Source organism: Ambystoma mexicanum, chromosome 11 (assembly GCF_040938575.1).
Source record: "Ambystoma mexicanum isolate Mex_15411 chromosome 11, UKY_AmexF1_1, whole genome shotgun sequence".
Lineage (NCBI taxonomy): Eukaryota > Metazoa > Chordata > Amphibia > Caudata > Ambystomatidae > Ambystoma > Ambystoma mexicanum.
In genome coordinates this window covers 1,127,370,267-1,127,397,309 of record NC_090934.1, presented here as the reverse complement: position 1 = coordinate 1,127,397,309, position 27,043 = coordinate 1,127,370,267, and the positions used below count along the sequence as shown (strand labels likewise).

The 27,043-nt window shown below is 47.2% G+C and overlaps 1 protein-coding gene across 4 annotated transcripts in view; it reads left to right on the top strand.

Moving 5' to 3' along the window:
• LACTB (lactamase beta) overlaps positions 1 to 21,846 on the top strand; it is a 1,309,212-nt gene extending 1,287,366 nt beyond the window's left edge. For all 4 annotated transcript variants that reach the window (XM_069624465.1, XM_069624466.1, XM_069624467.1 and 1 more), the window contains one exon: positions 17,863 to 21,846. In XM_069624465.1, the coding sequence (XP_069480566.1) occupies positions 17,863 to 18,415 (553 nt within the window). In that variant the 3' untranslated portion in view covers positions 18,416 to 21,846. The remainder of the gene's footprint in view (positions 1 to 17,862) is intronic.
• Positions 21,847 to 27,043: the final 5,197 nt, after the last annotated feature.

Genomic DNA, 27,043 nt, shown 5'->3' with positions numbered 1-27,043 from the left:
TCGTCCAGGAACCTTTCAGGCCCTTATGGATCTTTCCTTGCAGATAGATTTCAGGATCCAGGAGAGAAAGGCTGAGAAAAGAAAGGTGAAGACCTCCCCAAAGACAACCACTGAATACTTAACTACCAAAGAGACCGTTGCTCCACGAACCCCTGATCCGGAACCCATGCAACTAGGTGCCTTTAGGGGGGCAATTTCTCCACAAGAAAGGCTCAGCAAAATCGATACTGGTCTCTGCATGTACTGTGCCTCTGACAAACATTTGGTCAGAGAATGTCCTATAGCACCACCCCGGCGTTCGGGAAACGCCAGCTCCAGATCGTAAATGGAGCACAGCTTTGGGAGAGAGATGCCTTCTCTGCATCCATTCCTTCCTTGAATACTCCAGGACAGAACTTTCAAGGCGAAGTCCGTCCCAACGCGGAAGTAGCAAGAACTCCTACCTCCCCCTGACGGTCTTGGCGCCTGGATTAGCTGAAACGCAGGTCACCGCGACCCCCACGGGGAAAGAGGGTTAGGGTCCACGGATTGGATGGGTTTCGGGATGGTAGGGTAACCGGATTGAGGGTTAGGGAGAGGTTATGGATAGGGAGAGGGTTTTGGGGATGAGTTGTTCCCAGACTCTGACCTTCTGAGTCTGGACTACCTTCACCTTGGTAGTTGCCTTTTTAACTCCTTGGGCATTCATTCAGTCATGCATTCTAACCACATGCATGCATTACCCTCAGACTGGAACCCAGCACTTTGTTCACCTCATTCACAAGTTTGCTCCAGTCTTGGATTTCTATAAACACAATATTCTATCTGGCTTCAATATGCAGATAACGTTTCCTCCTTTTACATATCACCACAAGGGTAAACATAAATTCAAATACAATGCTTTGGTCACATAATGCACTTAACTCTAGTGTTCCAAGTGTTCCAGTGTGCTTCTTCCACGCGCCGGCTCCGCAGACTGTGCGTTGCGAAACAATCAGGTCGTTGTAGGTAGCGATTCACTCCTGACAAAAAGGGAGAGAATTAGCTTTGCCCTTTCACGCCTTTTGGCTTTTCACAAGTGCGCGCAACTGCGAATACGGCATAGAATGGCCCGCAACAGGCGAGCATACTGTTACGTTTGCACCCGCAACTGGCGAATGCATGTCACATGCAAGTTTAGTGGGTTAATAGTTAGTTTGCGAACTTTCGCGTATCTCCCCCGAAGTTTAGTAAGGTTTCTCAAAAGTCACTGGTAAGCGGAGTCTCTTTCCAGTGTTAAACTTCCCTCTGGTTAACTTTTAAAAGGAAGGCAGGGTACTTATCTTTGACATCGCGGGGCCTGAAGGTGTGTCCAGTGGCGAGGGCGGCCCCGCGAGAAGCTTTGCTGGAGCTCCGTCCGATGCGTCCTCTCGGCAGCAGAGTCGAGCACGGACAAGCTCTCCGGGATCGCGCATGCGCGGTAGCTTCTTTGCGCATGCGCGTTGCGTCGGGCGTTGTCCAGGGCGTTTCCTGCGCTGCTGGAGCTGTAGCTTCAGGCCCGGGGCTGCTGGGAAGCGTAGTCTTCCTTGGGTTCTGTGTCCTGCACACCTTTTACCCCTACACGAAGTAGATCTGCACTGGGGACAAAGGTGGCAGCGACTCAGAAACGTTCCTCCCACAATCCCTGCAACCACCCTGCCTTTGTTTTTACCTTGAGGGCGTAATGCGGGCCGTGGGTTTATGACAAGAACACCTTAGTACTTCTACAAACTGTACTGAAATCTACAGAGAATGAATCCTTTTCCATCCTGGCTCTCGTGGACTGCGGTGCCATGGGGATTTTCATTGATCATGATTGGCCACCGCTCATGGGATTCCGAGAGAGCTCAAAGAAGTGATGCAACCTGTGGAGGGAATCGACGGAAGACCTTTGTCTTCAGGTCCTATTACTCACCAAACAAAGGAACTACAATTATCAATAAACAACCACCAGGAAAGAATACGGTTTGACATCATAAAGGCTGCCCACTATCCCATGATACTAGGCATGCCCTGGTTACAGAAGCACAACCCTTACATCAATTGGACAGAAGGTACCTTGTTCCTTGGCTCTGAGTATTGTATGTCGCACTGTTTGTCAGGACACATCCCGGATCCCTCTAGTAAACTCTCAGAACCATGAACCGTCCTCTTTAAGCGTGTCCAACATTATCCAAGTACCGGAAATTTACCAGGCATTCTCTGATGTGTTTTCAACAGAGATTGTTCAAGCTCTTCCGCCCCACAGACCTGAGGATTGCACCATTGAAACTGACTCTTCTGCTGTGACTCCATTTGGGAGAAAGTTTATATTATCCAAGCCTGAAAAGAAAAACACAAGGGAGTTACGACCTTGTTTGGATTACCGTGGTCTTAATCAATGTACCCTCAAGGACCATTATCCATTACCACTCATTTCAGATATTCTGGTGGCCGTTCGATGAGCTGTTATATTCACCAAACTCGATCTTAGGGGTGCTTACCATCTCATTAGAATTAAGGAGGGTGATGAATTGAAGACGGCCTTTAGAACTCCTTTTGGCCACTTCGAGTATTTGGTCATGCCCTTCAGTCTTGCCAACGCTCCTGCGGTATTCCAACGATTCATGGACAGTGTGTTCTCGGATATGTTGTTCCTTTTTGTTATCGTATACCTGAATGACATATTGATTTATTCTAAAGACCCTCAGATTCATGAAGAGCATGTTAAGGCAGTTCTACAGCGATTACGAGAAAACAAACTCCTGGCCAAACCTGAAAAATGTTTATTCCATACTCAAACCGTTCACTACATGGGTTTTGTGCTCAGTCCTAAAGGAATTGGAATGGACCCTGGCAAGATAGATTCCATACTTTCGTGGCCGGCGCCTACCACTGTGAAGCAAATACAATCCTTCTTGGGGCTTCCAAATTTTTACAGAAAATTAATTCCTACATTTTCTGCAATTGTACAACCCATCGTGGCTCTTTTAAAGAAGGATACACCGTTTGTTTGGTCTATAGAACATGAGAAGGCCTTCCACCATCTAAAAAGGAAGTTCACTGAAGGTCCTATCCTAGCCCAACCCGACATAGATTGAATCTTCCTGGTGGAAACCGATGCTTCTGACTATGCTATTGGGGCAGTCCTAAAACAAGAATTTGAGGACACGATGGAACATCCAATTGCCTACCTATCCCGTGCCTTGACCCCAAGTGAATGCCATTGCTCGGTCCTGGAGAAAGGAGCTTTTGGCCATCCTATAAGTATTCACTGATTGGCTTCATTTACTCCTGGGAGCTAAATATCCAGTGCAAGTACGAACAGATCATTGGAAATTACAAGTATTACAATCCCTGGAGTGCAGAAGCAGTCGCCAGGCCCTTTGGGCCTTCTTTTTTGCGCATTACCAGTTTCAGATCAACCACCTTCCCGGAATCAATAACATCCTTGCTGACGCCTTGTCCAGACGTCCTGACTATGAATCTGTGGAGGTCAGGGCATTTCCCAAGATGTTTCCAAAAACTTTGTTTGTGGCACAAGCTAATTGCCTCCTGGAAGACATCCATGCCCATACTCCTTCCTCAGATCTCTGGAAGGAATACACCCAGAATAATCATTGGAACTTGAATACAAATGATGGTTATCTCTTCAAGGATCAACGATTGATCATCCCTACACAAGGACTGAGAAATAAAGTCCTGAATCTCTGTCATGATACCTTTCATTCAGGACATTGAGGCATCACAACTACCCTTCAGCTCATACAGAGACAATTTTGGTGGCCAAGAATGACCACTGACATAAAGGACTACATTCAATCATGTGCTGCGTGCAATCAAAATAAACAGGATAATAGAAAACCTGCCGGTCTTCTGCATCAACCTACATTACCAACACGTCCATGGGAGTTCATCGCTACAGATTTTATTGTGGAACTACCACCATCCCGGGGATATACAACCATAATGGTTACAATTGACTTGTTTACCCATACAGCTCATTTCACACCACTGTTCAAATTGCCCTCTTCACTTGAACTTGCCGGGATATTTATTGAACACATATTCAGACTTCAGACTTCATGGATTACCATCCAAGATCATCTCTGACAGAGGTCCCCAGTACATATCCCAGTTCTGGAAACACCTCTGTCAAATACTAGGTATTCAGCGAGCATTGTCTTCAGGATATCATCCTCAAACCAACGGGATCACAGAAAGAACCAACCAGACTTTAGAGCAATATTTTCGCTGTTTTGCTAGGAAGGTGTAGGATGATTGGTCACTATTGATTCCGGTAGCTGAATTCGTTTACAACAATTCAGACCATTCAGCCATCAAGACAAGCCCTTTTTTCTGCAGTCAAGGATTCCATCCTTCGGTTTTACCATCAATTTTGCCACATCCTAGCCCGGTACCTGCAGTAGATTCCTGGATTAAAGTTGGTGAACGTTCACAAGGATGTTAAAGAACATTTGGAAAAGGCCAGGATAGCTGTTAAACGATATGCAGACACTAAGCGAAGACCTAGCCCTTCTTATTCAATAGGGGACGAAGTCTGGCTATCCTCCAGACTCCTTCCTCGACATCTACGGCCTAACAAACTGGCTCCCAAGTATTATTGACCCTTCACCATCAAAGAAATCATTAACCCAGTGGCATATCGACTTCAGCTGCCAAACTCCTGGAAAATAATTCATCCGGTCTTTCAGACCTTCTTATTGAAGCCATATGTACAATCCAATCAGACAGTTCCTAGACCTAATCCTGTGCTCATCAACAATCGGGTCGAATTTGAGGCCTCCAGGATATGTGATTCCAGGTATAGACAAGGTCAATTACAATACTTGGTGGAGTGGAAAGGATATCCCCCTAGTGAGTGAACATGGGAACCAGTTTCTAACATGAATGCTCCTCGTCTACTGCAAAGGTTTCATCGAATACACCCAGCAAACCAGGCGGGTCCGGGCTCAGGAGGAGGCATGCTGTCAAGAATGGCCGGGTTAGACCCTTCTGGACTTCTTGGTCCTTGATGCACCACGGCATTAACTCTGCAACCCATCCAAAATGGCCACCGACACACAACTGCGGCGCTCTAGCCTTTGAGTGCACTCGCCACCTTCCTAGAAAAACTGACACACCCTTGCGGCTCCGCGCGTCTCAACTCTACCCCTACGAGTTACTAGACGTGTTCGAGTTTGCTCCCTGTGTATCGTACATTCTATCTTCCTTCACTCCTGGGACCCCCTCCCTTCTATTTCTCACCTTTCGTTATCCTCCTTCCTGGATTAATCGCCATTGTTCCTGGATATTCGAACGCTACCGGCTTGGCAGCCGGCATCCATGCTGGAACCCGAGGACTCGCGTTCCAGCTTATACAAGTCACGGTCGGTGAAAAAGAAAGAAGCCACGTCCCGGAAGAACACCAACAAGGATAAAAAGGTGAGAAAGAAGGGAGCTTCTGACATATTGTCATGAGCTTGCCTTGCAGGAATAAAACCTGACTGGTCTTGGTCTATCAATTTAGGGAGCAACTGTGTTAGTCTGTTCACCAGGATCTTTGTTAACAGTTTTGCATCCAGATTAATTAATGCAATCGGTCGATATGAACCTGGGAGGGTCGGGTCTTTCCCTGGTTTATGAAACACTAGTACCTTGGCCTAGTTCATTGACTGGATAAGGTTTTCTTCATCTTTAAACAAGTTAAAAAGACTTGTTAGGATGGGTGCTAGTAAATCAGTACATTTCTTATAAAAGATTGCGGTGAATCCGTTTGGACCCAGGGCTTTATTCAGGGGTAGTTCTAAGATAGCTTTTTTTTTACCTCATCTATCTTTATTTCTTCGTCCAAGAGCAGTCTTTCTTCTCTCGATATCTGAGGGATTGTTATTGTTCCCAAATAATCTTCCTGCTCCTGTCCTGCTGGGTTATCGGATGCATAGAGGGTTGGTGATATTTTTTAAAGATTTCCCCGATGTCTTCCTGTTCGTGTCTGCAGTAGCCCAGATTTATTTAGTACTTTTATAATCATTTGTGCACGCTGTTTAGCTCTCAGTTGTCTGCCTAAGGATTTGTCTGCTTTATTTGCCTTTGTATATTACCAGGGTTTTAGATGGAACAAAACGAGCGGAGAAGAGCCTTCTCTAACGGCTTCCAACTGGCCCTGGACATGTCTCAATGTCTTCTTCAGCTTCTTGCTGGGGTTCTGTGCTACTTCTCCCTGTATGTCTCGTAGTCTCCCTTCTAATTCCCTTTCCCTTTGGTTCCTGCCATCAGAGTATCTGGTTTCACATCATCCTCTCAAATGGAATAGTGTGGTGTATACCATTGGTCCTCTCCTCTTTAAATAGGTTCCCAATACCATAGAGCATTTATGGTGAATCTCTGGGATCGATTCCCGCGCGGCGTCTTCTTCGGGATGATGTGGAACCAGATACTCCGATACAATTTGAAGTAAATAAAAGTTGGAGAATCCATACTGAACATTTGAAAGATAATTTGATTTATATCAACGGCACTAGAATCTCTTTTGGTGTGGTGAATGCTTAGATTCTATCGAATTCCATTTAAATTAATGGAAGAAGACTAGACAGCTACAATAATCAGGGAAACAAACTGGGTGAACACGTTGCCTTGAGGACGACCATATGTCATGTGACACGTGTCGGCTGTGCAAGACCGTATTATTAAAACAGAAAGCATTTGAGCACACATTTTTGGAGACTCTAAGGAGCTTTATTTTCCAGAAAGACTTTACAAAATGTATTGTTCATGGTGAAAGCGCTGTTGGTCAGCATACCATTTTTCTGTAAATGTACATTGGAGAGGATCGGTGGTACCTCTTTGTGCTGACACTGCTGCAAGTGACCTATATTTATTAATTGGAGAACTGCGCATCTATGCTAGGTTAAACCCCACCATTACCTCGGTTACATTTAGATGTGCATCCGCCCGCACAGGACCTAAGCATACACAGTCAGTACAAAGAGCGAAATCTGCCATCCTCAGCAACAAACTAGATACAAGGCCATTCTGCTCTGTGAGACCAGATATCTTGGAATCCTGTGTTACTCCCCATACCTTCAGCTCTCCCACATTAAAGCCTGTCCTTGTTACTATTGCATACTTGTCTGGCTATGCCAAGGACGAAACCATCATTTAATTATGTGCTAGACTCACTTGGGAAAGATTTCATGAGAAGGTGACCAGAGGCCTAAATCTTAAAATAATAGATAATATGTGTGCTGCCAGCTCACCGAGCCACGAACTCGGGAGTCCGAAGGCTTTCTTGGATGCAGCAGAAACGAGGCCGAATTCAACATGGCAGACGCACAAAAATAAAATGCAGAACACTGAGAGGACTACTTCTTGCTACAATGGTTAATGTTTGTGCTACTCAAGGTTCGGCTGCACAAGATGGGGAGAGCAGCAGACCCAAACTGCCTGAGGTGTGGGTTAGAGGAGGGCACCTTCTTTCACACTATTTGGGGCTGCCCAAGGATAAGGTGCTACTGGCGTGCGGTTATAGAAACGCTTTCAGAGGTTCTGGGTAAACCAGTGCCGGATTGCCCGAAGTTTTTCTTGCTGCATGTGTAGGGGGGATTCAGACTTCTCCCGCAAAGAATTGTTTGGTTAAAACAGGGCTGATGGTGGCCAAGAGGGACATATTGATGGGCTGGGGCGGGTCGTTGGCCCTGAGCATCACCGGATCAGGGCGTGAACTGAAGTCAGTCTCTTAGTAGCAGGTATCATATTTTAAGGTGGTAAGCCGAAAGTGATCACAACTGCATTCTGTGCATGTTATCTACTCCTCTAATAGTAGGTGGAAAAACACAAATAAGCACATCTCCACGCAGGGTTCTGTGGTCCAAGGTTTGTGTAAAACAAGATATATCCGCTTTCTATAATGATTTGTTTCCCATTTTAAATGATTATTGTAATACAGTATCACCCTTAGATCACATCTGACAGCTTGTTATAGAAACAAACGATACGTGACATCCGAAGGGAAAATATTCATCTATCGATGGCCACCTAGGACTAAAGTAAACTGGTACGATGCACAGTGGCCATAAAAGCTCTCTTCTGAGAAGTAAAGAAAGACTACAGGGATGGACACATTTGCCCTGGTCAGGCTAAGGGCATCATTTAAACAACTTATATTTAAGAAACATACGAACATGCACACCAGGCCGGTCGACCTTGACCATGGCTGCTCAGTCAAATAATAAAGAAATTATTTTGGCAACTAGTGCAGAATAAAAAAAAAAAAAGGGAGGGTAGTCTTTCTGACCAGGAACAATGGTGGCTTCTTTTGGTACACTATAGTAAAAAGTAACGACAGTGAATCATGCTCTGATTCTACCCCCATTAGAGAGGTAATTAATTGTGATTGTATCACTGTATTTATATCCACAGAAATGAGGGTAGCATTATCACAAAAAGTAGGCAAGGCACCAGGCCCTGATTTCATACCAGTAGAGCTTTATAAAGACCAACCCAATATATGGGTACCATTTTTAACCAAGCTTTTTAATGAGATTCTGCAGACAGGCACGATTACACGCAGTTGGCAGGTAGCTCTCCTGGTACCAATATATAAGAAAGGGGACCGGAATCTACTGCAATACTACCATCTCATTTCATTGCTGGACTCACTGGACACCATTTTTGGTAAGGTGATGCAGTTAAGATGGGAAGAATGGTGCAACGAGCATCAGATCCTTTCCCCCCCCCACAAGCATGGTTTAGGAAAGGTGTTTGTACTACAGACAGACAGGCCGATTCATGTAATTCCTCTCAAAAGTGTCGCACGCGGCTGGCGCACAGTGCGCCCCTGCAAATGTCTGCGCCAGCCGCGTGCGATAAAATCAATTTCCGCGCACAGCGTATTCATGGATTCTCGCCTCCAAAAGCAGACGTGGCGCAGAGTGGCGCAGCGACCCTGTAGCAGCGCCAGTTACGCCCCCAAGAACGCCCTCGCGCAAGGAAAAGCCATCAAGATCGCAAAACCATCGCAAAGGGCTGTGCCAACCCTGTACCAGTTTACCGGACTGGCAAACAGCAAATGCAAAGCGGGGAACGCGTGCGCGAGAAGTTTCACACGCGAACTGGCCTGGGGGAGCGTGTGCGTGTATTTCAGGGGTGCGCGAGAAGTTTCACACGCGATTGGGCTGCATGCGGGTATTACAGGGGTGCGCGAGAAGTTCCACACGCGATTGGCCTGGGCGCGTGTATTTCAGGGGTGCGCGAGAAGTTCCACACGCGATTGCCCTGTGCGTTGTATTTCAGGGGTGCGCGAGAAGTTCCACACGCGATTTGGCCTGGGCGCGTGTATTTCAGAGGTGCGCGAGAAGTTCCACACGCGATTGCCCTGTGCGCGTGTATTTCAGGGGTGCGTGAGAAGTTCCACACGCGATTGCCCTGTGCGCGTGTATTTCAGGGGTGCGTGGGAAGTTCCACACGCGATTGGCCTGGGCGCGTGTATTTCAGGGGTGCGCGAGAAGTTCCACACGCGATTGGCCTGGGCGCGTGTATTTCACGGGTGCGCGAGAAGTTCCACACGCGATTGGGCTGCGTGCGGGTATTTCAGAGGTGCGCGAGAAGTTCCACACGCGATTGCCCTGGGCGCGTGTATTTCAGGGGTGCGCGAGAAGTTTCACACGCGATTGGGCTGCGTGCGGGTATTTCAGGGGTGCGCGTGAAGTTTTACACGCGATCTGGCCTGGGGGAGCGTGTGCGTGTATACCAGGGGTGCGCGGAAAGTTTTACACGCGATTTCAGCAGGGTACATGTATTTCAGGGGTGCCGGGGAGTCCTACATGTGATTTGCCAGTGTGGGTCCTCCCAGGTGTTCCCTGTACACCCTCCACGGCCCCTGCAGGCAGCCCACACCACAGGGGACTACCCTGCATCCCTGGTCATGTCCCGCAGGCAGCCCACCCAACATGGGCATGCCCCCCAGCAAAGGCACATGTCTCCTTGCACTAATGATCACCAACTCATGTCCCCTTGCACCCCGACCCCCAGAATTGCGGGGCACCTGCCAGCAGGCCCCCACCCATGTCCAACTCATGTTCCCCACCACCCCCACCCCCCAGCAGTGCAGGGGCACCCTCCACCAGGCCCCCACCCATGTCTCCCACCACCCCCAGCATTGCGGGGCACCTGCCAGCAGGCCCCCACCCATGTCCAACTCATGTTCCCCACCACCCCCACCCCCCAGCACTGTGGGGCACCTGCCAGCAGGCCCCCACCCATGTCCAACTCATGTTCCCCACCCCCCAGCAGTGGAGGGGCACCCTCCAAAAGGCCCAACCAACTATCACATCCACCCACATATCAAAGGCAATTGCATGTTACACACCCAATGTAAATAATGCAAATGAACACATGTCTGTCACACACAATGGCTGCAAGTGAATGTTAAAACACCCAACATGACATGCATGAAAGCAATGAGATGATACGACACATTGAAGGATGAAAATAAAAATGTATTGAAAATCAACTTGAATGGAAATGAAATTAGAAAAACCACAAAGCAAAAGAACCAAAAGAAGATGAATGTCCATGAAAAAAATCAAAAACACACAGCACAATCCAAATGAATGGTGTCCAAAGTCACAGTCAGAAAAGTAATCCAAGTGTAAATGATAAACAAAAACCATTGCTCCATGGCGATGAAAAAAATCCATTGAAGAACTATTTACAAGATAATCCCGGGTCCATGAGCCCAACCAAATGAAACCTAACTATGAGAACTAACTAAAAACTGAACTATATACAAAAATGTGGCGCATTGTCCAATCGCAACCAAATAAAAAAAAAAAAATTAAAGGAAACCTAACACTAACTATATAACTATATACAAAGGCGGCGGGCAAGTCCAGCGGCTCACTCCGTGGTGTTCCGGGCCAGGGCATCATCGAACTCCTGTTTGATGTCCCGAAGGCGGTCCTGTTCCATGGCCCCGAGGGTCTGCAGGGACGACGCCGTCTCCTCCTCCAACCCCCTGCGGATTGCCTCGAGGCACTCGGCCCACCTCAGGGCCCTCCGCATGGAGTTCTCCGCCCTGACCATTGTGAGCCGCGCCTCTTCTGCCCGCCGCCGCTCCGCACCTATATGCTGGCCCAACCGCTGCCACACGGAAGACGCTTCCCGTCCTGGGTCCTCCTGCCCTCCGGCCGAGGCCTGCCCCTCCGATGTTGATGGCCCTGAGCCATGATGCCTCCCACGTTGACTCCGCTGCTGCCTCCGACGCCACTGCCTCTGCCAGCACGACGGCATCCAGGCTGATGGAATCCACCGACGCCGTCGTGCACGTGCCCTGCCTGATGATGCCGGCACATCCTCCATCTGCTGGGGTACAGTTGCTGTGGTGTCCACCCCTGCTGGACCTCTGACTCCCGACTGTGGCAGGGATGGGATCCCCACCGAGCTGGCTGCATTGGTCAGGGCAGGTCCACAGGGGGCCCTGGTGGCATCTGGGCCGGAAGACGGCAAGGAGAACGACTGGCGTATAGTCTCCACAGAGGAGGAGAGGGCCGCCAGATTGGCCGACACATGCAGGAAACCCCCGAACATGGACGATCCCAATTGGGCCACGTCGGCACGGTGCTCTTCGTGATGACGTGCGTGCTCCTCCTGGGAAGCACGCACGGCATCACGAATCACAGCCGTGCGCATCGCGACCCCAATCAGGACCTTCTCCATACGGCCAGGGGTCCCCTCGTCCGCAGGTGGAGGGGAGTCAGATGACATGGACATCCCCTCTACCTGCGGACGGGCCTGGGACGGGGCATCCCTGCTGGTGCATGGTGGTGCACCCACAGGGTCAGGGACAGCGACATGCACAGGCCCCTCCACGGTGACCTGTGCTGCCTCCTGCCCCTGGACTGCACCACTTGCACCAGCAGGGATGCCCCCACCAGGCCCCATGTGCGCCTCAGTGGTGGCCTCCTCCTCCTCCGTAGAAACCACCAACCTGGATGGCTCCTCACCGTCTTCCGCCGTAGCAGGCCCCTGTGGGGGCTCACCCACCCCTTCCGCTGCAGCCGTGGGGGCATCCCCGCCGCCTTGCTCCACAGCGCCGTCTCCGCCCTCTTCTTCACTAGCCGCTGCGTAGAGGGAGACATAGAACACAAGCATCAGGGTACTGTACAATGGTCCCCTAGACAGGAAGCAATAGCAGATGAGTGCCACTGTCAAAGTACACTTCCATCATGTCCCTCCACAACACGTCAGTCCAGGCAAAACACACACAGTGACAGTCATGGTGCATGCCATGGACATTTCCATACATGTCCAATGGACTCTCGAAACATACAATGTAATGGAACTCACATGCATCATGGGTCATGCCTATCACATGCACACACTTCACCTCAGTCACATCCATCTGGCCCCGTACACCCCAATCACAGTGGATACAAGGATGACTAGGCTGCATCAGTGAATCTGTAAATTGTCACAGACATGTGTCATGCATCCATGGCATTCACAAGTCACAGACACGCAGGTCAGGCACACAGACATGGATACCATATATGTACCTGGCATCAGCACCCATCCCTCACCCCCCACCCATGTCCAGGAACAGAGACTGCCATGCTCTCATGTGTACAATCTGCATAGGGCTCCCCATGTCGCATTTAAACACATGCAACAACCGTGTGGTTCACACATTACTGGTCGCACATGCATTACCATGATGTCCCTGCACACATACATGCGTACATGGCCTATGTCACACATACAGGCAAGTATCAGACAACCAGCACACTGCAACATACCCTGTCTCACACAGCAATGCTTGGCCACTTACCGCTCAACTCCAGACGGGTCTCCCTCTCAAGGACCTGGGCGTGGAGCGCTGGGTGTACGCGTTCCAGGACCCTCATCTGGATGGAACTCATGCGGCCCCGGCCCCCCTCCACGAGGCGCCGGGCCTTTATGAGGGTCCTGGACCTCAAGTCCTCCCAGCGCTTCTTGACCTTCTGGATGGTGCGGGTTGCCACCCCCTCTGCGTTGATGGCAACCGCACAGTCGGCCCAGATCCTCTCCCGTCCTTCCTTGTTGGCGCGGGACGATCCTAAGAGGGCATCATACTGCCCCAGGACTTGCTCCACCAGGACACCAACTTCGGTGGCAGTGAAGCTGGTGCCCCTCTGGCCGGGGGTTGCCACTGGTGCCAGATGTTGATGTGCCCGACATGGCAACCCCAGGGGCAGGAGTGGGTGGGCAACTGGGTCCTGGGGCTGGGCTGTGGAGCGATGTTATCCGAGTCGGGAGTCTTCTGTTCCAGCAGGGGTGGACACAGCAACTGGACCCCTGCAGATGGCTGATGTGCAGGCACCAAATGGCAGGGCACGGTGGCAGCAGGCAGGCAGCAGCAGATGGCACGTGGGAGGCTTCTCGGGGGAATGGGGGGCAGTAATTCGGCCTTCTGGGCAGGAGCGTGGTCTTCCGTGTGTTTTCGCGTGGCCAGCTTGATACGGAGTGATTTGGCACGTGAAAATCCTGCACGTCAGCGTGAAAATCGAGGAAAGGCCCTTAGCGCGTCAGTACGCGTATGCGATTTCATTGGACCAAAGGCCCTTACAGCGTAAGCGCGTCTGTGATGTTTCGCGCACGGGCGTTGCCCTGGCAGGGCTTGGAGATCCCGCGTGCCTTTACACTGCTCTGTACGTGCTTTTCGTGCGGTGCGTGTGTTTTCCATCCGTTGGGGTTCACACGCTATTACTTCACAGCGGGTGTTGGCTACGCGTTCTTCTACACGCAAGGCAGACGGTGAGTGGTACCCCACTCCCCCCCAGGCCCGATCGCGTGAAAAACTTCACGCGAACCCCTGAAATACACGTACCCCGCTCCCCCAGGCCCGATCACGTGTGAAAACACCAGTGAGCCCCTGAAATACACGCGCCCAGGCCAATCGCGTGAGAAACTTCTCGCGCACCTCTGAAATACACGCGCCCAGGCCAATCGCGTGTGGAACTTCTCGCGCACCCCTGGGATACACGCGCCCAGGCAAATCGCGTGTGGAACTTCTCGCGCACCTCAGAAATACGCGCACACGCTCCCCCAGGCCAGATCGCGTGTGGAAACACCCGCGAGCCCCTGAAATACACATAGCCGCTCCCCCAGGCCCGATCGCGTGTGAAAACACCCGTGAGCCCCTGAAATACACGTACCCCGCTCCCCCAGGCCCGATCGCATGTGAAAACACCTGCGAGCCCCTGAAATACACGCACACGCTCCCCCAGGCCCGATCGCGTGTGAAACTTCCCGCGCACCCCGGAAATACCCGCACGCAGCGCAATCGCGTGTGAAACTTCCCGCGCACCTCTGGAATACACGCACACGCTCCGACAGGCCCGATCGCGCGTGTAACTTCTCGCGCACCTCTGAAATACACGCACACGCTCCCCCAGGCCCGATCGCGTGTGGGCCTTCTCGCGCGTGTAGGACTTTGGCGCACATTTCTTTCCTGCGCAGGGACGCTACCGCCTGCTTTCGTGTGGCGGACATGTATGGGCCTGTGCGCATCTTTGGCCGTGCGCTGTTTTTCCCTATTCGATTCCATGAATACGTGTTGTAGGCGAGCGTGTGGGCGTTCTGCGCACTTGCCTCCTGTACTTCCCCCGTGACGCCCACATTTTCACGAGTTCCCCATTCTGCGTGTGACGCCCCGTGTTACGCCTACTTTTGTTATGTGCGAATTCGCTGTGGCCTTATCGCACAGCGTTCGATGACCTGTGCGCCAGCGTGCGCCGCGCACATCCCACATTTTGCGCGTGCACGGACTTCCATGAATAGATGTGCAATGTTTTCTGTGCGATAATCGCACTTGCACTGCGATAATCGCACTTGCACTGCGATTTTCGCTATTTCACTGCGAATCGCACGTTTTTGCACGCGTGCGCCGTTTTTCGGCGCACGTTGATTCCATGAATCGGCCTGAGAGTCTTTTGTCTATTGTTAATTCTCTATAAATGTGCATCACTTAATAGGCAACCGATTTATTTAGTGTTCATTGACCTGCAAACTGCATTATATACTGTAACATGACCAAAACTCTGGGTTCTGCTTGAACTGCTGATGATTCCAGCTTCTCCTGTTACTGGTCTAAGGCTATTATATATCAATACCAATGATGCTTCCATTCAGGGACACAGCCCCGTAATTAATAAAGATAACAGGGTTTGTCCGGTGTTTGTTTTGGTTCCCCTGCCCTTTTCACTGTTTATTAATGACGATAAGTACAATGCAATTTCAGAACTGGACGCTGAGACAAGTCAGTTGTGTATTGGCCACTTTATTCTATGCAGACAATGTTATTTCATTATCTAAATCTAATGTAGGCCTGCAAAGGCAAATTGCCCTCCTTTAACCATTTAGCTAAGGACAAGGGTCTAAAAGTAAATCTCGCCAAAACCAATGTTTTAATCTGTCACTCCCCTAACCTCCCCCCCCCCCCCCGCCCCTCCTCAAGGGCAGGAAACCTTCTAAAATTAGATTTGCAACAGATGATACCACCGTGGACGTTGCCGAAGCATTTGAAGATTTAGGTTTTAGAATCGACAAAGTAATGGACTGGAAACCACAAATTGGGAAGAGTAGTACAATATTACGATGTAGGGGGAAGCAACGTTAATATTTCCTAAGTGCTATAATGAATGACCAGCTTTATCAAGCGCACTTGAGGTGTATAATGCACAGGCTGTAGCACCTAATACTTTTGGTTCAGAATTGTGGGGGCACTCCAACACTGCTGCCGTGGAAACCAAAGAAAACAAGATTTTGAAAAGACTTTTATCTTTACCTTGCAGTGCGCCATCAATCCCAACTAAAATGCCATTAGAGATTCTGGGGATAGTGTTTAAACTGAGACTTAAACAGCTTACTTGCTGGCTGAGAATTTGGAACAATGAATCTCTTAATGAATACTCAGACATGCTGAAAGACTTTCTTAAATTGCCATGGGCGGGGGATTTACCATGGTTTAATTATGTACTGACCTTTGGCACAATCCTAGCTCAGGGGCAACGCGTTTGTCTTGAAAGCAAGACAACGCAGCACAACACTTTCGACCCCGCGATAGCGTGCTTTGGAACCACTCGCTGGTATTAAGCACGTTATAAAAGAACAATTATAATTATTATAAATCCACGCTTTCATGGCCTCCAGGCAAAGTCTTTATTGAAGGAGGCATACGAAAACTGGCCAATCAGTGAAATGGGGCGCAACTGTAAGGAAAACCGTTTATCTAAAGATTGTTTGCTAAATACCAAAGATGGTAACTGATTTGAGATGTACCTCGACGGACATGAGGTTAAGGAGCGTGCTCTCCTGGCGAAAATGCGTCTGAGGATTCTTCCTTTAAATGCATTAACACAAGTGGGGGAAAAGTCGTTCTTCAAAATGTGATTGTATAACAGAGGATGAAACATTCATTTATTTTCTGCCCCCTGTATAAATAACTGAGATCTTATTGGCCGATACCCTTGTGAAAGGCCAAATGCAACATTAATTTATCGGATGCCACCGAAAAACCTGTAGCAGAATGTGTAATCGAAGCTTGGTGGAAAAGAATACGATTTATGCTAGCACACAATTGATTTTGGGTTGAATTCTGTCAGTTTGACAGCATTTGGCATTTTGATTGTGTTTTGCTATGACTGATATACAGTGCTCCATTCTGTTTAATGTGGTTCAGCTTCTTTTAATGACTGTTTGAGTGTAACGTGCAGTCCAATTTTAACTGGTGCTGTGAAATGTTTAAAATGCAGGGCCTATCCTATCACTTTATAAGGATCTCGATTGTGAGCACTCCTATTACTTCTTTCGACTTTGCACTTTATTTGCTTAAATAATGCACAAAGAGCCTGCTAGTATATTTCAACAGCATTAACGTAATGTGTGGTTAATCGATATTAGATTGGTGGTACCGAATCGAATTTTAGCAACTTTCTTTTAACGTGTTTTTAGATAATGGATTTTTCAAATGTTGTGTGTGTACAGTGTACTTCAATTCCAATTATGTTTTCATAAGATTTGCTTCTGTGTGTACTCGTTGTGCTTGTTTTATGGCGTTGCTGAAATAAACAGAATATATGTGTCGTCCCGTTTTACTGACATGTGCATCACACTCCGAGACCGTTGGTTGGGTGCGTGGCTGACCCCTCCTCCCCCGCCCCCTCCCTTTCAGTTGTTATCTTCCAGCCTTGGCTCTTTGAAGCTATATAGCTGCTCTGTACACTGTATACTCTTCTCTACAGTACTTACCTGACACTAATTGTTCTAACAGGACATCAGTAATTTTGTATCTCCTTGGATTTAATAACTTTGCACCCATTATTTTGTTACTTGATTGCTGTACAAACTTTTATTATTCTATGTATCTTCCCTGCTACATAGTTGATTTCTAATTACTTGATTATTCTCCCAAACAAAGATGCATTCATGCGATCCTTGCACTCTTTGAAGATGAATTTAAATTCAAATAGTATTCCTGCGTCAAAGAAAGTCGTTTTGTTACGGATATAATCTATCTTACTCTTGAAACTTTCTTTAGTGATCTATGTTTCAGGCAGGCGAGAGCGATATGGCGTGTCAATTTACAAAAAGACGTCTAAACTCTGTGACAATCCCAAGAACAAATGTTGGTATACAAATGATGCATGTTACACACTTGTATCTTATCAGCGTAAAGTAACATCTGATTCCGAAGATCCTCCTCCAACTAGGGCCCAGAGATGGCACACGAAAGTGTGCCTTACGAGTGTGATAAGCAAGAACTATTTACATGAAAATGTTCGATTTTTTTTGCTTGAAAATGCATTTTAAAAAACTGATTCTTGTTTTTTTCCCCTTCTTTTTCAGGTATTATGTGTACAATAAAAAAGGTCGTCTGGTAAATGCACCATATGTGGACAACTCTTATAAGTGGGCTGGTGGCGGTTTCCTGTCTACAGTGGGTGACCTGCTCACATTTGGGAATGTCTTGTTGTACAGCTACCAGGCTCATCAATTTCAGAAAACCAGGAAGAAGCTTCTGTCTGGTTACTTAAAATCAGAAACAGTAGCGATGATGTGGAGCCCGGTGCCAAACACGGAGATGTCTTGGGACAAAGAGGGAAAATATGCTATGGGATGGGCCACCGTGGAGAGAAAGCAGGAGTGTGGGAAGTGCCGGCTGCAGAGACATTATGTCTCGCACACTGGAGGCGCAGTGGGGGCTAGCAGTGTCCTGCTCATCCTTCCTGAAGAATCAGAAACTTCACATACAGGGTGTGCAGCCAGCCATCCTCCAAGGGGAGTTGTGGTATCTATTATTAGCAACATGCAGTCTGTGGGACTCAATAGCACGGCACTTAAAATTGCAAAAGAATTTGACAAAAACAGATCAGAAACATGCTGCCATTGTGGCATCTAAATGTAAATTCGATGGAAGTCATGTAATATATAGAACAATCCATAATTGCCTTGATCTCTGTATGTTATCTTCTGAAAAATGACCATGCGAAAATATATCATGCATAAGCAGAATTCACTAATCCTTTTGCAATGTTGCGTTTATCGTCATGCCCATTCATAAAATGGAAAGCCTTCTCCATCCAAACTAATGAAATGTTCAACAAGATGCTTATAGAAAGAAACAAAACATTAGAATCTGCTGGGTACAAGGTTTGCACTATTCAGGATGCTTGTGTTATAAGACTAGCTTCTGTCAAACGACCCAGCACTTAGGGCTTTATTCTCAAAGATGTTGCTGGAGTGGTCAGGGAAGGCCTGGGAGCATCTCCGAATGTACTCCTCCTTTATAACCTATTTCCTGAACCGGAAGAGAATCTGTCAATGCCTGGGGTATCTTTGAGATGCACACATGCAAACGTGATTCATATAGATTTGCTCTATGGCCTCTCGCAGGCTATTCCAGATGGTGTACAGGTTTAGGCTTTGTGAGTCGGGAGATGCTCACAGACATCTCATTTGCTGCAATGCAAATCTTTAAGAATCGGGTCATCATTATGCAACACAAGAAGAAACATGAATACGAGCTTTTATTTTGGTTCACACTATTTGTATTTGAAACTTTGAAAGGTAACAAACATGGCAACAAACCACTCGGGTTCATGTCACTTTTGAGAAGTTCAGAAAATAAGCTTAAATACATCTGTACAACAAGTGAACTAGTTATTCAGCAAGGAAATGAAAACCAAATCATGTAACTTGATTGACAGAAAAGAATTTAAAGTAAGATGAATGGATTTACATCTATCTTGTCTTGTGTTTGACTTAGTTAACGAGCTCAGATTTGTGTTGTTTACTTTGTTTTTTGGTAATGAGCTGATTTCAGTAATTCAATACATTTTTTAATGTGTTCCAGTTCATTTTTTTCTATATGCTAAAATATGAACCCATCTGAAAAGTTTGACAAAACATGAACTGTAGTTATTCTCTCAGTGCAAAGACCAGCATGTTTGCAAAGATTCTTCTCCCCATACCCCCACCACAAATGCTATTGAGAGCCTTATGGGTGACACAGGTGGACTTAAACAGGACACTCCCTTCCACGCTTAATGTTACGCTTTGGAAGACTAAGGTAAACAACATTGAACTAGTGAAGCTTAGCTGGAATAAAGCCATTGGCTAAGGTGATCCTTTGAGGGAATGCAAAAAGGTTAAGAATCCTTCCAAGTATTTGCAGATGAAAAAAGCAAGATTGTCACAACTCTTATATAAGGACAAAGCTATCGTTTGTCATCAACTTTTTCTGAGTTTCCTCACCATATGAACTGTTTTGCATTAAATGCCTAGGGAAAATGGACAGAGGGAATGTTCCAGTGCCCTGTATTACTCGCACAAACATGAATATCTGTCTTTGGTGGATTTGAAGCCGGTGTTATTACATTCAACCAGGCATCTCTTCATGCACTTCTCAAAGCACGCATCAACAACCTCGGTCTCCCTTTAAATGGAGAAGGACTTGGTGGTTGTCTATGTAGGAATAAAGGTGCACGTCATGGACCCTCACAAGGAATGATTGGGACTGAACATGCATATTAACAAGCATTGGCAATGTCAACAGTTTGGGCTTTTGTGTAGGCATGGGAAAGGCACTTGCGAGGTACTGCTATATTGGCAACAACAGGCCCTTAATGGTACCAGGTGGAAAGTGGTGTCAATACCTGGGCATCTAAGAGCTGTGCCTGGCAAACTAATACATATACACAAGTCAAAACTGTTGGCTTTGCCAATGCTTGTTTTTAACAGGATTTCAGTGAAGGACATGCATAGGACTCATAAGTCGAGTGGCGGCAAACAGACATGGTTTAGTTATTGTTTATTATACCAGTAGCTGGTCACAGCTCCAAATAAGCAAATAACTCTCAGAAGTCTGCTTTGAAAAAACACTGGCAGGAACTTCGAGTGCAGAGTTTGATGGTAAGGCTTCATTAAAATGAGCTGAAAGGGTTCCCAAGAGGAGGTGTTTTGGGTGTAGAGGGGTGGGAATGGCCATAGGGATTATCATGGCCATGGGCAGTCAATGGGTGGGCAAATAACCAACAACACCTTCAAGCTTTGTGTCCCTCCTCAGATGCCATGTCTATCTATCTGTACTCCAAAGAAATCGTTTCAGCTTATAGGTGGCTCTGCCACCTATAGCCCAAGCTAAAAAGAAATGGAGAAAGGGAAGAACCCTTTGGGGACACCACTGTTTAGGTTTACAGCAGTAGAGGAGTAGAGTAGGACTTTCAGTCCATTAAATAGCAACATAGCCAATTTAAGGCCAGGCCCATAATTCACTGTTTAGACAACCTGCCAAGCGGATAACAGATTTGTCCAAGGTTTTACATGTCAACGAGAGATCTAATAGAATGAGAGCTCCAACACTGTTACCGTCCTTCATTTTTCTGGTGTCACTCACCACGTATACCACTACAGCTTCAGTAATGTGGGACGTCAATAAGGCAGCTCGATTGGAATCTGAAATCCCCTGATTCCACAAAGTTTTGTAACTGACCTCTGGCATGGGCATTTGAAATATGTTACGAGGAAGAAAGCAAGAGAGGCCTAAGATTACCTTGATCGCCAGGATCCAGGCAGGCATTGGTATGTGATAGCAGACTTGAGTACTTCTGATGCTAATTTCTCTTGAAACCGCCCGTGTCCTCTTTAAAACAAGCCAAATTATCCTTTCAGCCCAGCATCCACATCAGTTTTCCTGTCCTATTCAAGTAGTCCGATTTATTTCTCTTCTTGGCTGTGACACACAAGTTACAGAGCACACAGATGGGAAGTATATTGTGTGTATTTCACATAATTATTGCTCATTACACGAATACTTCTACTCATTGTAATATGTTGCACTGACATAATTGTAATTGAGTTGCTTTTTTTTTTTTTTTTTTGTTTACGGTGGCGCATCCGGTGGGTTTTCTTTCCTTTCAGTTGCCTTATTATGTGAGGCACGTTTTTGGATTCTTTTCTAGTGGCTTTCTTTCCGGTTCCTTGCCCTACCCGGATAACTTTTATCCATTTTGCTAAATTCCTCTCTCCCCCTTCCCTCATACTTTGATAGAAGGATAAACTAGCATTTTCTCTGCTGAATAACATCCGTAAAAGAAAAAATGATGTGCAACATTTTTGCTGATTTTATTTCACTCCTATTTATGCATACGTTTTGATTAAATCATTGCCCATTAGTTATCCAGTTGGGCTTCTCCATCGGGATACCAATGCCTCGAGATGCGAGATGAGATTTTCCCAAATATCAAGAGGATGTTCTGCTCAACTGGCCATTCAGACTTGTCTGCATGGATTGCTGTGATTTTAACATGCATTAAACACAAATCATGTCTATCATTTGTTTTTTGTTTCTATGTAGTCCTCACTAAAAGGTTAACTTTCACTCATTCACGTGTAAAAATAGATGGGTTTGGAGGAGTTAAGAAAGGGAAGGGTATGCTACAAGTGTGATAGGAACTAGTTAAGGGGTGGACGGACCAGCATGTGGGCAGCCCTGAGGCAGTACAAAAGGAAGTGAAGGGGCGGAAAGTAAATGCAGACGAACAAGAGCAGCAGGATGTGTGCAGACATTGGGATTTGTGAAGGAGGAAGGCCAGAACAGGGTGCAAAGGGGGGCGGGGGTGGCAGACCTGGTACAGGGAGGTAGCAAGAATCTCTGTCAAACCTGTGAAGAGGCTACTTTTTGATGGGCACTCTGCAGGTGCTCCTATCACTGTTTAATCCTGGGACTCCTTTCCATAGCCTAGTGTGGGGGCACATGTAGAACTGAGACCCAAGCAAGCAGAGGATCTGAATCTATAGAACAAAGAGATAAGAAAGAAATGTAGGTACACTCAAACCACAAGACTGTTACTGACTGAATCGTGAAAATATCTGGGCTGGGAACTCTGCTTGGGGAATTTTGAAACCCAGAGACTATGTTGTTTGAATCCCATAAGGGTGGGTATCCTGTTGTTGATTTGTATTTTTATTTATTGGGAAAAGATGACTACTCCTGGTAAGGTTTCCCAGACTGAGGGTTATGAAGTTTGATAACCGATTACTTTTTTTTTTTTCAAACTTTCTTCATTGGTATTTTCAAACAGAACGCTCAAACCAAACGGACATGCGCCGGCCGTGACATGAAACCCGGACCTTCCCTCTCCCTCGCCTTTTATGCTATATAGAGTCTTTGCACCAAAGCCTTCATCCCTGTGACGCAGCGCTCGAGGATTTGGCGTCATGTATCGGGCTGTCATTTGAGTTCCTTGATGGAGTTGGCTGTTGTGAGTCCAAAGCGTCTGCTGTTGAAAGCAAGTATGCTATGTATGGACCCCATATATCTGGGGGGCGGCCGTGTAACGGCAGAGTCTTAATGAAATCAGTTTCCACATCTTGGCAGTATGTAATGTCTTTCAGCCAGAGCTGTGAACTTGGAGCGGGGCCCCTGCCCCAATTGCATGCGATTCTCCTTCGTGCTAGGATCAGTAGTAGATCCGTTAGTTTTCTTACTCCTTTAGGAAGTGTTTGGGTCAGGCCCAGTAGGGCTATTTTTGGCTCAGGAGGAAGGTCAGTTCCTATTATTGCAGAGGTTTTTTCAAATACTGTTTTCCAGAAGTTGGCCACCGGGGGACAGGCCCACGCCAGATGAAAAAAGTCTGCTTCTTGTTCCCCGCATCTGACGCACTCTGCCGATATGGAGTCTTTTCGGGCGTGCAGTTTTGCTGACGTGTGGTAAGTCTGATGCATGAAATTAAAGTGGATCAGCTTAAACCTCGAGTTGATCGCTACTTTTTGCATAAGGTATAGCGTGTAGGCCCATTCGTCATCCAGGATTGTGCTTCCGAGATCCCTCTCCCACCTCCTTTTTGCCTTTGAGCCGGGCGGATCCGATTCAATGGGGCCCATCCCCCTGAGCATGGATTGTACTGTGGAGTAGGTCCCAGACTGGTGGTGGTTGCGGGAACGACGGGATTACCGCCTGTAGGGAGTGTCGTAGTCTGAAGTAGATGAAGGTGTCGAGGGTGTTATTGCTTCCTCTTTCTCGGGCCTGTTGCGGAGTGAGGAACGTACCTTCTGAGAAGAGGCCGTGCATGGAGTGTAGCTGTAGCTTTTCTGACCAAAGAAGGTATGTTTTTTCGACTGTAATGGGGATTCCTGGAATGTGTTTTATCGGGAGAAGAGGCGAGTGTCTGGACGTGACGTTCCTTTCCTTAGCAATCTTCTTCCAGATTGAGTATGTGGTGGTGACGGGGTTCATCGATGATTGGGTGGCCGGGAATTGGCCAAAGATTATTGACCGCAGGAGATGAGGCGTCGCCAGTGCTCTCTCAATTTGGACATGGGGTCTTATGAACTCTGCCTTGTACCATTGGATAAGATATTGGGCCTGGGCTGCTCAATAGTAGTGTTCCAGGTCCGGAAGTGCCAACCCTCCTTGTCTTGCCGTGTTAGTGTGGAATAAGCCACTCTCGCTACTTTGCCTGCCCAGACTAGGTCCAGGACCATGCTTTTGATGCGCTGGAGAAATCTTTGAGTAAGAAGCAGGGGAATATTTGAGAACAGATATAATAGTTTAGGTAATAGGATCATTTTCACTAATGATATTCTGCCCCAGAGAGTAAGTGGTAGGGATTTCCACCTGTCGACTTTGGATTGGATGGAGTCTACAGTGCCTTCCTAGTTGTCTCGTATGATGTCTTTTTCACTCGGGACATGAAGATGCCAAGGTACCGCACATGCGAGTGTTGCCATTGGAAGCCAAAGTCATCAGCGAATTCGGTGGTAACAGGAGTAAGTGGGAAAATCACTGATTTGCTGTTGTTGATCTTCAGGCCCAAGAAGCACCCAAACTGTAGTACAGCCCTCATTGCCGGGTTCAGATTCTCACTTACGTTCTGTAGAAACAGGGCTATGTCATCTGCGTAGAGTGAAATGATCATCTTGTGTGGACCGAATGAGAGGCCTCTGTGAAGGTGGTGCATGCGCATGTCGGAGGCCAGGGGTTCCATCACCAAGGCGAACAGTAGCACAGAGTGGGCAGCCTTGTCTGGTTCCCCTTCTCAGATGGATATCAGCTGAACAGAGACCTCCTAATGTGATGTTAGATGTTGGCTTTTTGTAAAGTAGTGAGATCAGACGTATGAAGCGTTGCCTAGGCCCATCCTCTCTAGAACTGTGAACAGGAAGGGCCATTCGACCGAGTCGAAGGCCTTCTCGGCCTCCAGAGGTACTGCTGCTGCCTGACAGTCTGGGTCAAGGCACTCCATAGCACCAAACATTCTTCTTATTCCATATGAGGTGTTTCTCCCAGGAACAAATCCTGCCTGATCAGCTAGCACCATGGCGGGCATGAGGGGTAGTAGCCTCTTGGTTAGTATTTTTGCGAAAATGTTTTTGTCCAGATTTATCAGCGATATTGGCCTGTACGTGCCGCATTCCTTTGGGCCTTTGCCGGGTTTATGTAAAAGAATTATGTTGGCCATATATAGTGACGGAGGCAGTTGGCCATTGGTGAAGGCCTCGTCGTAGACCTGCAGGAGCAGTGGGGCCAGGAGGTCTGCATAGTGTTTATAGAATTCGCCAGATAGGCCATCGGGTCCTGGTGCTTTTGTATTAGGCAGTTCCTTAATGACCTCGAGGATCTCCTCTGTGGTGATGGGGGCGTTCAGTGGTTCTCTGAGCTCAGGGTCAACCCAGTATAGTTCTACTGTGTCTAGGTAGTGAGCCAGCTCCGCGGGGGTGGCAGAGTAGTTGGAGTCATATAGAACTTGATAAAAGCGGCGGAATGTTTTGACGATGTTATTGATAACTGATTACTTAAAACATAAGGAGAAGACATCCTGATTCTATGTCACATAATTTAATTCCTAAGAGATATAATTTCATTGTTGGTCCTGTTCAGCGGGTTGCCTCGGAACTCGGCAGTAAAACTACAAAAGTAGTAGTGTACACCGGGCAAGAAGTAACACGATTTATTCTGGGCCCAGTCGCAGCTGGTAAAGTGAAATGCAAACAGAATGTGGAACAGAAGTGCAAGAAAAGTGCTGTCAAAGATACGCCTCAAAAACAAAAACTTTTATAATCTCATAAACTAATTAGCATCAAAGCACATTGCAACATTAGGACATTCCTGTTGGGGGAGACTGATTGGCGGGATTGTGTTATTCCCTTATAGAGGGACATATATTATCTCAAAATGATTGGGTCCCGCAAACCTTACCAGATCACCCTGGTCCACCTTTGTGATGTCACAGTTCAACCCATAATTTCAACATCCTAGTGCCAATTAATTGAAACATTTGAAATGGCCAGCGGATCTTTATTCTTCTACCGCCGGTCATCTCCATCAGATTCACATGAGAATGCATTCAATCATAACACTGCCAGAGCCTTGAACCACAAGCAAGATACCCTTTTTTTTTGTATGGCATTTCCATTGTTTACAATTAAACAATCCCCGTAACCCCCTCCTCACTTCGCCGGTCCACCAGCGTCAGTTGCAGGATATAGCCCACCGTCCAGAGGAATGTCTATTAGTAAAATCATGAAGGCTTTACTTTGTGGTTTCAACAGATTCTGTATCTCTGGGTTCAAAAGCTCACACACCTATTCTCTGTGAGTATTCATTGCAGGACCGCCCACCATCAGTTGTATCGGACAAGTTACTTCCTCCCAAAATCCCATTAGAAGTGGACACTCCCACCATATGTGTCCGCAATCATGCCTTCCCGAACAACCCCTCCAACATTCTTGTGCTATGGTGGGGTACATGCTATGCAATCTTTCTGGTTTGTAGTGCCATTGCACCATTACTTTAAACCATGCTTCCCTAGTTTGGCTAGATCTAGTTAGCTGCAGTATATCTACCCAGAGGTATTCCCAGTGTGTTTCCTGGATTTCCTCCCTAATTTCTGCATGTAGGACCATTGGGGGTCCGATTTTAGCCCCACGAGAATTGTGTAGAGTTTGGACACTAATTGTTTGTCCCCTGTGTGCATTGTAATACATTTCTCGAAGGGCGTCAGGACCCTCTGGGTAGCTTTTTTAATTTCAGGCTGTTTCAGCCAATGTCGTAATTGGTAGTATTCCATTCTATCTTTTTCTACCAGGCCAATTTGTACTTTGCAATCTTCAAATGCTCTTACCTCACCTTCTATCATGTCCCCAACTTTCTTGCAGCCCACTTCCTTCCATTTCTTGAAAGAGCCCTGTACCATCCCTTGTGTAAACAGTGGGTTCCTAAATAGCGGGGTAGATGGGGGACTGACATGTGGATAGGGGTCCTTGTCTAATAAAGTGGTCCCATGATTCAAACACCACTGAAAGTACTTTGCTCGTATTGGCATTCCGGGGTCTATCTTGTTTGTCTATCCACAGAAGTCCCTCCAGGGGGGTCCCTGCCACTGTGCTATCCATCCTGGCCCATTGTTTAGTCAGCTCATTTGAGAGCCATTCACGTATCACTCGTATTTGGGCTGCCTCATACTATTTAGAGACGTTCGGGAATCCCAATCCCCCCTTCCGTTTAGGAGCCATCAAGGTCTCTTAA